Here is a 13,157-nt window from a genome sequence, read left to right as displayed (position 1 = left end):
TTAGCCATAGCAATAAACAAATGTCTATCTTCTGGTGTCTTCCCAGACTTCCGTAAACTGGTGTGCACAGTACCAATATATAAGAAGGGGGATCCATGCGAGGTGTCCAGCTTCAGACCAATCTCAGTGGTACCAGTACTAGCCAAAGCTACTGAGTCTGTGATGCACTGCCAGGTACTGAATTACTTTGAGGAAAACAACTTATTCCAAAACACACAGCATGGATTCCGCAAAGGGAGATCAACAGTGACAGCCACACTGGACGTCTTAAAAACGATTCGACAGAGTTTTGAAGAGAGAGAGAGTGTGGCACTGACACTCTGTGACCTCAGCAAAGCCTTTGACTGCATCCCACACACAACACTAATAGCCGAGTTAAGACGGTATGGTGTTGGAGGCGTTGTTCTATCAACACTCCAATCTTATTTGGAAAACCGAAAGCAGGTAGTATCAGTACACGGAGCAACTTCTCTTGAACAAAAACTGGAACATGGAGTGCCCAAAGGATCAGTTTTAGGACCTCTCCTATTCCTCATATATGGCAATGATATGAGCTGTAATAGTCAAATGTTGCAGTTTGCAGATGACACTACCCTTATTGCCAATGAACATACAGCTGCAGAAGCTCTTGGTGCATCAAATTTGATGTTTGAAGAAATAAAAAAATGGTTCATCATAAACAAAATGAAGATCAATGAGGAAAAAACCCAACATTTGATATGTAGTCTAACCAACATTGAAGACAAGAAAACATGGAGACTGTCACTTTGCTGGGCTGCAACATTGACAGCAAACTCTCCATGAATGATCACACTGCATATGTATGCACCAAACTTTCTCGTGTGATATACCTCCTGAGGAAGATGAAGAGGGTAATAACTGACCAGTTTCTCACAGTAGTCTACCATGCACTCTTCCACACCCACATTAGCTATGGACTGTTGTTGTGGGGACCCTCCTCAGGCAGCAAAGACGTGCTGCTATTACAAAAAAAAGCCATCAGGGTCATATCCTCTAGCAAAAGACTGGACCACTGTAAGCCTATTTTCACCAGGCTAGGCATAATTACTGTTTTTAGCCAGTATGTGTTTTTCTGCCTCATTTATATAAAAGAAAATTAAAGGAATTTTAGCATAAGCAAGAAATACATAATCATGACACTCGCTGTAAGAGGAACATTGAAGTGCCAAGGTGTCGCCTATCAAGTACATAAGACAGCTTTCCAACAGTCACCCAAAAAATGAACAATCAACTGCCTCCAGAAGTGAAATCCCTGCCACCTGAATTATCTCGGAAAAAAATTGCTCAGGACTTGAAACAACATCCATTATATTTCATGGAAGAGTTTTTCAACAGTGGTTCTAGTGAATGGACAAAATAATAAATATTGTTTTGTTTTATATATAATTTTGCCTAAATTTAATCTTCTTTTTATGTTCTCAGTTAACTTCACATTTAACTTTGTGTTTTACTTAAAGTACATATTTTGCCAAAATGAAACTTTATGTGTGTGATCTACATGGTCTTGTAAACATTTTGTTTTATGGTATTTTCATTTGCTGCTATGAAGTTTTACTTTCCTGTTTGGTTATATTTCATTTTCTCTATGTTCTATGTGTTTTTGAGCACTGCATAAATATTTTCTTTTATTTGTAATATAAATCATGTATATGGTGTTGTATAAATGTTAGTTGATAAACATTGTATTCGTGACGCATCTGTCCAGCCATGGCTGGTAAACGACGAAGATATAGTACTTAATCAATATCTCCTTCTTAAAAGAGTTATATACAAAATATTCCCTATTTCGTGTTAAATTCAATATCGGATGTTATGTTTTAAGCAGCGTATTATATTTCTAGAACTATTAGCAATTTTTGTTATTTAATTCAACGCAGTGGCAACGCGAAAATAGGGAAACTAGCTGTCTTCGGAGTTTCGATTTTATAAATCGATATAGTTGCACTGTCGAACGACTAATTGACACTCATATGGTTTGTCTTTCATTTGACGTTTAAGATGCATTGATCCGAAGAACTGGGATGTTTGTAAAATCTACACCTCTACGGTGTTAAAGTTAGTAGTTTGCAAATATTTGATGGAGTTGGTTACCAAATATATCTTATTTGTTGTCATCACATGCTAAAATTGAGAGAGAAATTTGTTAATGGAGTTATGTCATAATTGTGTTATTAAGTTGAAGTGTTGTAAATTTAATCGATATTTGTTCGCAGTCGTGAAAGCTGTAACCAGTTACGCGACGAAACAACGTATCAAAAAAATAAAGTACATACTGATTACGAGCTGTTTGCATATAACAACGAGAGAGATTTGGTAACGATAATTTAAACGTTAAACATCGTGTGTTGCAGTCTGTCAAACAACTGAGCAAGAAAGTTCTGTATTAGCGGAACCAGTTTTGATGGTGTCTAGGGAATAGGACGTTGAATATAAGAAATAGTTTGCTCCGTGTAATTGCCTAATTTATGTGTATTTCTGCGTAAAACTATAAATTTCTCAGTTTAGCGCAAAATTTTAAAACGTTCCATTCAGTTGAAACGTCTTGTATCTTTCGCTCATTTCAGTCTACATTCCCCACAGCCGGCAAGTACCTGGAGTAAGCACATTGCTAGAAATCGTAGCTATTCCCGAGCTAGTTGTTACAGTATGCGAACTTCTGTAATAGAATGGCATTCTGTGCGTTGTAAAATGTGTTTTGGTAAAAGCCATGTGTTAGTTATTAATAAGTTACACATATTTGCAGTGTCTTTACGGAAAAAAACAACCAATAGGGAGGTTACTGTTTCATACGGTTGTTTTGTACAGAAGTTTACGTAAGAACTGACCCAAGTTTATTGTTAGACAGTGACTGTATTTGTTCCAAATATGTGTGTGAAGTAAAAAGATCAGTAAGAAGAAAGATTTTCAATCCAATAAAGAAAATTGTTTGTGCTATGATTTTAATTTACTGCACTGGTATTCAGAGATTCTTACTTCTGTTTGCATCATTCCTTTTTCAGAGGAATGTTTGATAGTTAAATGTAGAAATTGTTGCCATTTTCCATTAGTTATTACTGTTCTGAATGTTTACAAATAATAATGTTTCCGGGACAGACTTATTGTAATGTGATGCTGTTTGTAGAACACTTGCAAGCCTATTGCCTTTAAATTAACAGTTTTATCATCAAATGTCGTTTTTATTTTTCTTTACACTCAGTGAATAATTATTTTTATATATATATACACACACACACACACACACACACACACACACACTCCAGAATTGGGAGTTGACTTGCAGAGAACTATGCTGTAATATAATTTCTTAGACATTCAGATGGGTAAACCCCAATATCACTCCCCATATAACTCAGAATGCCGACTGTATTTTCACCTCCTTCAGAAAATTCTAAGTACACCTAGTTAATATTACTCATTATTCAAGAAAATTACCACTCTATAGGTCAAGAAAGTAGCTTCCCTTCTAACTTTTAGGTTATGCTAATTTAAAATTTTTATTAATGTTATCACAATTTTCTAGGTGTAAATTGCTCCATAATATGTTGTTATGAAGAAGTTATCTTTGCTAACCGATAACGGATCCTTCTATCGTCCACCACATTCATCTCCAGATGTAATTGAAAACTTTAGAGGAAACCTCTGTTCACTTCTGCATAAGTTACCCAATCATGCTGTAATCATCGGTGGTGACTTTAATAATCCAAAAATTAATTGAGAATTACAGTTTTGTTAGGGGTGGGTGTGATAAGACAGCCTGTGGAACTTTACTGAATGCTTTCTCTGATCTACTTAGGACAGGTAGCTATGAACCCTACTCGTGGTGGAAATATATTGGATCTAATGACAACAAATAGACCTGACCTCTTTGAGGATGTCCACATCAAAACTGGTATCAGTGACCATGACATGGTTGTGGTAACAGTGATTACCAAGAAACAAGAAGAAAGATATATATGTTTAGTAAACCAGATAAAAATCAGTAGTATCATATCTCAATGAGGAACTTGTAACTTTCAGCACAGGGCAAGAACATGTAGAGTAACTCTTGCTCAAGTTTTTAAGAATAATTGGCCATGCACTGGATAGATATGCACCAAGTAGAATGGTTCATGATGGGAAGGACACACTGTGGTATGCAGTCACTGTGAAGAAGCTTCTAAATAAGCAGATTGCAGCATAATATGTGTAAAACACAACTTAGGACTATAGATAGAGAAATGCTGAATGAAACGCATATGGCTCTAAAGAGAGCAATGCGTAATGTCTTCAGTGACAGAATATTGTCGAGTGATCTTCCGCAGGACCCAAAGAAATCCTGGTCATATGTAAAGACTGTTAGTGGAACCTGAGTTAAGAGTCCAGACCCTAGCATATGCGATGAACTGAAACTGAGGGTAGCAGAGCAAAAGCTGAAGTGCTTATCTCCATTTTCAAATATATGATTTCACCTGTTTCTCAAAATCACTGACACAAACATTTATTACAGTTATTGCCCCAATTTAATCCTCGTACCACTGAAATGATGACTGAAATAAGTGTTAGTGTCATTGATGTTGAGGAACAGGTAAAATCATAAAAAATTGAAGAAAGCTGTGGGGCCTGATGGGATCTTTTTCAGATTCTATACTGAATTTGTGGCTGAGTTAGTCCCCTCTTCAAACTATAATGTATCGTAGTCCTTCGAACAAAAAACTGTGCCCAGTTCTCGGGAAAAGGCACGGTCATATCTGTCTACGAGAAGGGTAGTAGAAGTGATCCACAAAACTACCACCCAATAGCCTTGCCATCACTTTGTTGTAGAATCTTGCTTTGGATCAAGGAAATCAGGTAAATGCTGTATTTCTTGATTCCTAAAAAGCATTTGACTCGGTACTATGCCTACACAAGTATGATCATATGGACTATAAAGTGAAATTTATGACTGGTTTGAGGACTTTTTGGTCGGGAGGATGCAGCACGTTATCTTGGACAGTGTCTCATCACCAGATGTAGAATTAACTTCAATGTGCTCCAGGGAAGTGTGTGTTGAAGACACTTGCTGCTCATGTTGTACATTAATGACCTTGCAGACATATTAATTGTAAGATCAAGCTATTTGCAGAACGAAAAGCTATAACGAATTACTAACTGAAAGAAGCTCCATAAATATTCAGTCAGATCTTGATAAGATTTCAAAGTATTGTAGAGATTAGCCGGCCGGAGTGTCCGTGTGGTTCTAGGCGCTACAGTCTGGAGCCGAGTGACCACTACAGTCACAGGTTCGAATCCTGCCTCGGGCATGGATGTGTGTGATGTCCTTAGGTTAGTTAGGTTTAATTAGTTCTAAGCTCTGATGACCTCAGAAGTTAAGTCGCTTAGTGCTCAGAGCCATTATTGCAGAGATTGGGAACTTGCTTTACTCGTTCATGAATGTAAAATTGTGCACTTCACAAAACAAAATAAACGTAATATCCTGTGCCTATGAAATCAGTGAGTCACTGTTGGAATTGGCAAACTGATACAAATACCTGGGTGTAACACTTTGTAGGGATATAAAATGGAATGACCACATAGGTTCAGTCGTGGGTAAAGCAGGTGGTAGACTTTGGTTTATTCGAAAAATACTGGGAAGGTGCAGTCAATCTACAAATGAGATCACTTACAAATTACTCGTGTGAGCAGTTTTAGAATATTGCTCAAGTGTGTGTGGCCTTTACCAGATAGGACTAATGGGATATTGAATGTATTCAGAGAAGGTCACAGGTTTGTTTAATCCCTGGAAGAGTGAAGGAACTGAACTGTAAGACTCTTTAAGGTAGGTGTAAACTATTCCGAGAGAGTCTGTTAATGAAGTTTGAAGAACCAGCTTTAAGTGATTGCTCTAGTAATATGAAAAAAAACCCTAAGTATTGCTCACATAGGGATTGTGAAGATATGATCTGCATCTACATAGACATCTATACTATGCAAACCACCATGATGTGCATGGCAGTGTATATGACCTATTGTACCTGTTATTAGGGTTTCTTCCTGTTCCACTCATGTACGATGGAGCACAGGTAGAATGATCGATTGAATGTGCGTGCGTGCACCGTACATGAGTGGAACAGGAAGAAACCCTAATAACAGGTACAATAGGTTGTACACACTGCCATGCTCATCATGGTGGTTTGCATAGTATAGATGTCTATGTAGATGTAGACTGCCTTGAATGTGATTGAGATGAACACTTAGAAATGGCTCGTTGAAGCAGCTACTACTCAAACAATTCTGACTAGACAAGTGGCTTGGTGTACAAACAGCACAAAAAAAAGTCCTCCTTAAAAATTTTTGATGATTTGTAGTTTCCTGGGAGAGGTTATTTTGTGTTATTTTATCTGCAAGAATACACCAAAATAATAAGCAGATAGACGTGCATGTGTGGGATTCACTTATCTTTTAATATGTAACTTAACATAATCACAATACGTAAGCATACACACCTGCTGTGAAGTTCCAGGCAGTAAATATGTGATATGTGGTTTCTGTTATATTACTATAAAACATACTTAATATTATGATGGTGATAAAAAATATTAAACAAATATTTCTTTTGCTAGGCATGGCCTCAAGTCGGGGGCATTACTGCTGGTTGCTTATACACCTCCTAGGTGTATAACTGGGTTACATATGACTATGAAGGTGTTAAAATAGCCATAATATAAAGGCAATTGTGTCATGGTTCATCAAATTCAGTGTTATAATTGTAAGTATTTGAGGCAGTTCCTCAATTTTTCATGTTGTATATAAGCTTTCTATTTACGAACATTTTTGCAGGAATCAAAATTGTTTTTTTAACTAAGTTATATAGGAATAAGTTTTGGGTGTCACTCTGATTTGACTATTGACATATTGAGGAAGTAGGCCTTGGTGTTACTACTGATATTGTGTTGTTAAAATGGGGATTGTAATGTTGACAGACTTATCTTCAGAGTAGCCAATCTCTAGGTTTGGCTAAAAAGGTGGTACATTAGCTGTGCATTGATGAAGCCCTTTAATATCCAATAATAAGCTAGATTTTTAAATGAATGTTGTGATCAGTAGAATAGCTCAAGGAGTAGGTTAGATTTGGAGGCAAAGAAAGAGAAGATACTAGCACTGATGTATTATTATTATAATTTTTTTTAATACAACTGATTATGTAGTGGTGACAGTGGCACTGTTAAAAGCTGATGCCTGTTTTTTGTTCCATCCTGCTTCCAAAAATGCTGGCTGCTTCATGAAGACAACAATTTGAATGTCTTTAGCACCAGATTGAGGCAAGTTTTCTGTGTTTCATCCCACCTGAATCATGCTAGTCTCTTGAGTGAGCCACTGCTGCTGTCTTTGCTGTGCTTTCTAAATCGAAATATTGGGCATTCAGTATGATAACTAAGATGGTTACACTTTCAGTGTAAAATAATGACTGTAACACACACTGCCTTTCTGGCATTTTGAGAGTAATTCTGTTACTGTGTTGATGTTCGATCTTTGGAGAAACTGTTAGATAAATAAATTATTTTACTGGGTATGTTTTCAAATAGGAACATATTTCTGGGTTTATTGATAAGTCCTAGGATGATAGTTCATAAAATTATGATCTTTCACTGGATGGTTGCTAATGTACAACCAATTTAATAATTTGTAAATTTGCTCTTGTGGGTTGGTAGGCCATTCACAGTGATTCTTGCAACCATCTAGTGCAGTATGATGATACCAGCTGCTCTGTAAATATTGAACATGTGAGTGGTGCGAAACATTATAGTTCGTTGATATGTAGTAAGTGATAATGTCATGGATTGTGATAGACAGGTGCGATGACTGAAGTTTTGGCATGTCTGGCACACGCTACAGACAAACTGTGTTAAGATTCATGTTAATATGAAAAATGAGTTATTGGCACAGAAGTGGAGAACAGCAAAAGTTTAGTTTGTTACACAACTGCACCCTCATCCTGTGCAGTACAGGTCACCCATTACAACCATGGTCATATGAAGAACATATCCTTGATGTTTTCTGCACACTTGCACATAGAGCTTACTGTATCATTGTCACCAAAAATGCATTTGGATTTATCGGCATGTAATTATGAGAGTTGGGCATACAGAAATGAAAATCTGTTGAATGTTCTTTTTACTCCACTTATTGGGTGTGTGCATATCAGGGACAAGTGTGTGTGTGTGTGTGTGTGTGTGTGTGTGTTGGGGGGGGGGGGGGGGCTGTTGAGAGTAAATGCAGCCAACATTGAGACAGTGAACGTTTTTAGTGTGGGGAGCCATATGTTTCTGATGATCAGAAGTCATTTCTTGAAATTATTAATAGTAATCATAATTTATAGCTTGACTCTTACATAAAAGATTACAGCAACCAGCTACTTCTTCCTTTGGTATTTATTTGTTTAAGCAGTGCTGTTACCATTTTCAGATCGACAGGTTCATCTTCAGATGACTGGTTCACATTTTACATTAGATTTCGCCTTTTGTTTCCCCATCTGACAAAATTTCCTTGGGTGGTGGTGCCAATGAAGAATCCACACCACTATGTTCCAGTGCAGGCTGCTTATCATCTTGCAGCAGCGAAAACTGTATAATGCACTTTTTTGTATAAACATGCACATAATGTAAAGCATCACTCACTCACTCACTGAGTATATATTCTCAATATGAGCTGCAGTTCAAAGATATTAAAAACTGAAAACATGCCAATTTGAGTTTGTGAAATTTATAGTTGGTGCGTTGCTGACAAAATTTTGAAAATTGGTGCTTTATTGCAAGCGGTATATGTCATTCAAGTACAAAATTATTCACTGATTTCAGTATGATGGCTGCCGCAACAAGCAGTTCTGGGTCCCATCAGAGTGAAGGTAACGCAAGTGACATACAGAGCCTGAGGAAGTGGGCTGCTGCTGAACGGTACTTACTGACAGAACACCAGCTGAGAATTTTCTACCATAGCTGTTATTTTAATGTTGAGAGAACAAAAAAGTGCATTAATGTGTATTTCTCTATACGTAACGGCACTCCAGAGTTGTTTGCAAACAGAGATATTAGACGTCCAGAATTGCAGATGGCACTTTCAGCTTTAAATTATGCTGTTTTGCCAGTTTGTGACCCTGCTGGTCACACTATTTTGCTTCATAGTCTATGCAATTATGAGCCCTCCAGGTATGTGTTCAGTGATGGAATTAAACTATTGTTGATGATGATAGATGCCTGTGTCCATTCAGATGGAACGTCACCAGGTTATGTAATGCTTTTTGATATGAGGGGAGTCCAGAGTGGCCATCTCACTAAACTTAATATTTCTTTACTTAGGAAGTTTTTCCAGTACATACAGGAGGGTATGCCTATTCGCTTACATGCTATACATATTGTAAATGTTGTTCCAATCATGGGAAGAATAATGAGTCTCACGAAGCCATTCATGAAAAAGGAATTGCTTTCACTCTTACATCTTCATCCAGCAGCTGATGGATATGACTCCTTGTATGAATTTATTCCACGAAACTGTCTCCCTAGAGACTATGGTGGTGTTTTGGACTGTGTTGAATATCTTCATGCTGATCATGTTAAAAGACTTGCAGCACTGCAAAGCTTATTTTCCAAAGACTAAATTTCATTTTATAATTTTGATTTTCAAATGAGACAATGTCTATAATGAGTTGTTGCAGGTAAAGTTCTTAAGCAATTTCTTTTGAATGCAATGTCTTTCTGTGCTTTAAGTTACTAACATGATAATGTGACTCAAAGAAGTATTATGGTTGCTATTGTGAAACAGACTGATTTTAAGGTACAAATTGATGAAGCTGTTGCTTGAGTATTGTTGTATTGAATGAATATTTTTCAGTATTATTGGCCTTCTTGCCAAAAGTAGTATGAAGTGCATATTTAAGGTACTTATTTTTGTGTAAGAAGCATAGATTTTGTGAAACAAGTATTATGCTTTTTTGTGCTGATTTAGTGATTTATATGAAGTTATTTATTCGTGTGATATATATATTTTTTAACATATTTTGAGATTTTAGGAATCTCATGATTCAGTTACTAATTGTTCGATCCTGTGATAGACTTAGCAACATTGATTAATGTAGCAAGTTTACCTGCTTGTTGTCTGTTATGTGGTATTCAGTTACAAAACATTTACTTTGCTGGGCAGGTTACTTTTACATGCTCCATGGATCTCTTGTCCTTTAAAGATAAAGGCTAGTGTTTTTTAATAAAATTACCAAACATGGGCTAAGTCATTTACTTGGTAATTTTTTTAACACTCTACTACGGTGGATGTTTGTTGTTTAATCACTGATAAGTGACTGAAGGTCTAATAAATTTTCACATCATGGGTAATGTTCACAATTGTTTCTCAGGTTTTAAAGGTGTACAGCTATATTATTGTTAAAAATGTGATAAGTATAACCTAAGTGATTGAATACTATATAATATGTGGCTGTGTGTAGTAAACAAGATGAATGGGAAATTAATTCCATGTCATCTATGATAACAGCTTTAATTATCGTGTTTCTAAAAGTAGAAAATTTTTGTACTGTTATCAAGTGTAGATGTTTAGAAGTTTGGTTATCTCTTGACTGAACATTTGATATGTTTTCCACCTATGCAGTGTTCTATTGAAGATATTTTAAATTTCATTTGTGAAAAATCTTTATTTAAGAATTGCAATGTTAGCCTGATAAGGTGGTTTTATGTGATTGATTCAATACATGAACTTGTGGTGTAGATTTTTAATCTGATCCATATTTTTGTAAAGCTAATGCCATACAATTGTTTTAGTATTTTTGTAAACAGCTCAAGAATTACTGAAAAGGACTGTCTTCTGCATCAAAAATGTCTGTATTTTTTCTTTCTATGGAAATGGCTTTCTTCCATATATGAACTATGTGCTTACTGGTGAAAAATATGCTGAAAATATTTTTGTACATGGCCTGCTTTTTTACTGTTAATGACATGATTGTCACTTTAAGGATTCTAAAACTTGCTGAATATCTTTAAACCAGGGGGTTTTCAGTTTTGTCCCACTATTTCATCCTTTTTTTTATTTTGTCAGTTTTTTCTTCCTTTTGCCTTTCTACTTCTTTAAGTATACTGTTGATCTTCCTATAACTTCCAAGTGTTTGCCATCATTTTCCTTCACTTCAAGTGTTTTATTCATAATATTCTTTCTTAACGTGTGTCATATGCTTCAATTTGGCTTTCTGTTCAATTTCTTGCATGTTGTCCATACTTCTTGTGATACATAATCCCAATTACCATTGATTGGTTTTGCTTTTGTCCAGAGTATTGTGAGGTCTGATGCTTACAAGTACATCATGTGAAAGTTATTTGCTTTCCAGTGTTCATTTGGCTTTTTCTTTTATTATCTCTACACCTGGTCACTGAAAATCTATGACTTTTGTTGCTTCTTCCATATACTTAACAGTTCTTATGATACATACATTTCACAATGAATTAGTTATATGCACTTAATGCAACTAGGATCCTTTGATTGGGAATTAATGCATTGTTTTCAGCTATGACATACACTGAACTTCCTCAAAAAGCCTCTTTTTGGATGTTATTGTTCTGTATGAAACTACACAAGCCTGCCTTACTGTACGTATTAGGCCTGCTGTAACCAAGTTGGCACTGCTTCACTTACGTTGTTATGTTGCTCTTTCCCAAATCGCAATGAGGATCTGGTGATCAAATTGTAAACAGCAGTACGTTTTTGAGTCTTATGTAAGAATTTTCTTCCACATTTTAGAGAAACTGTAGAAATGTTATGATAAGGAACAATTTGAAGGTTGTTTGGAACTGAAATCTAAATATTCAGTACATGAAAATAATATTGTGTAACTGTCTGTGTGATCTCCAGGCATCTGTGTGTTGCTGTGAGAGTAAAGGTGACCTGAACTGTCACAAGAAACCTCTTCTTTTAAAAATGAATTTTTGGCCTTCCATCATTGCTGACATTATCTTGCATGTGAATGAGTCATAAATATGGTTTGCAAAGATATTTGAGGTACCCAGAATAATAACTGCAGATCCCAACCAAACTTCGTTCTGAGAAAGATATTATCTGTTTTGATCCAAACTGTGAGAAATTAACACTACAACTTGATATTTTAATGGTCTTTAACATTTGGGATTTCATGTCTGCCTGAAAATTCTTGAACCATAGTTAATATCTTTTTAAAAAAACAAAATGTGTTGTGTACTAAGAAAAATATGAAGCAGAGGAAAAAATGAAGTGGAATAGAATTCTCCTGTTGCAACATCTTAAAAGAGCTGTTCTAGATTCTACAGTTGTCATTGCCATTACCACCATTATGAAGAAGCTTGGTATAAAAGTCATGGTTTATGTTTCAGTTGTTTCATCAGTTCATTGTGTTTAGCCTTCTTTACCACCCTTTGTTCACTATACATCTGTTATAAATTAAAGAATAATATGTGATATTGTACTTATATTCATAAACTGAACTGTTTAATGTGCTTCTGCATCAGAGAAATCTAAACCAAATTTACATTATCAGATTATAAAGTAAACACAGACAACCTCAATTAACATCTTTTTTATCATTTCATCTTTGAAGAAATGCCATTCTCTGTATCAACAAACCTTCCTTGTTCATTTTATTAAATGTGAAAAAATGTTATACTTTTGCTGCAGCAGTAACATCACACCATTGGTTTGGCAGTAAACACACAGCATCTCCCATTTCTTCTTCTGTAAGAGTGCAAAATCCCTATCCACATCTGACCTGAAAAATTTGTCTTACAGGATTAAAAACATTATTTTTCACAAAATACATCCCAAGACTGACAATATGAAAATTTTTGTCTTGTGCAGCACTAAATTGGTCCAAATGATGTGCTTATTAGCACTGAACTTTGACACCAGCCGAGGCAAAACTTAAAAGAGCAAGAACCAATATCATGACAGACACAGAAAGCTACATTTCAGACTATACTTTCATAACTGCATGGTCATTGTTAAACACCTGAATACCATAACTGTACTTACATAAATAAAATGTTGTTTCATTCAAAATGTGAGATGTGGGAAAAGCTTGTTGAAAATCAGCAATAACAAATAGAACACCACTATTATCTTTGTTCATTTGTGTTTTCACTGCTGCCACATGAGCT

At 35.8% G+C, this 13,157-nt stretch overlaps 1 protein-coding gene across 1 annotated transcript; it reads left to right on the top strand.

The window, feature by feature from the left end:
- Positions 1–2,012: 2,012 nt before the first annotated feature.
- LOC126455537 (alpha-tocopherol transfer protein-like) lies at positions 2,013–9,772 on the top strand. Its single transcript, XM_050091288.1, has 3 exons — positions 2,013–2,076; positions 6,600–6,745; positions 8,835–9,772. The coding sequence occupies exon 3, from the start codon at positions 8,836–8,838 to the stop codon at positions 9,628–9,630; it is 795 nt and encodes a 264-aa protein (XP_049947245.1). The 5' UTR covers positions 2,013–2,076; positions 6,600–6,745; position 8,835; the 3' UTR covers positions 9,631–9,772.
- Positions 9,773–13,157: the final 3,385 nt, after the last annotated feature.

The sequence above is a fragment of the Schistocerca serialis genome, chromosome 2 (genome assembly GCF_023864345.2).
Source record: "Schistocerca serialis cubense isolate TAMUIC-IGC-003099 chromosome 2, iqSchSeri2.2, whole genome shotgun sequence".
NCBI classification, from domain to species: Eukaryota; Metazoa; Arthropoda; class Insecta; order Orthoptera; family Acrididae; genus Schistocerca; species Schistocerca serialis.
Note: the sequence above shows the minus strand (reverse complement) of the source record. Positions and strands in the feature narration are given on the sequence as shown.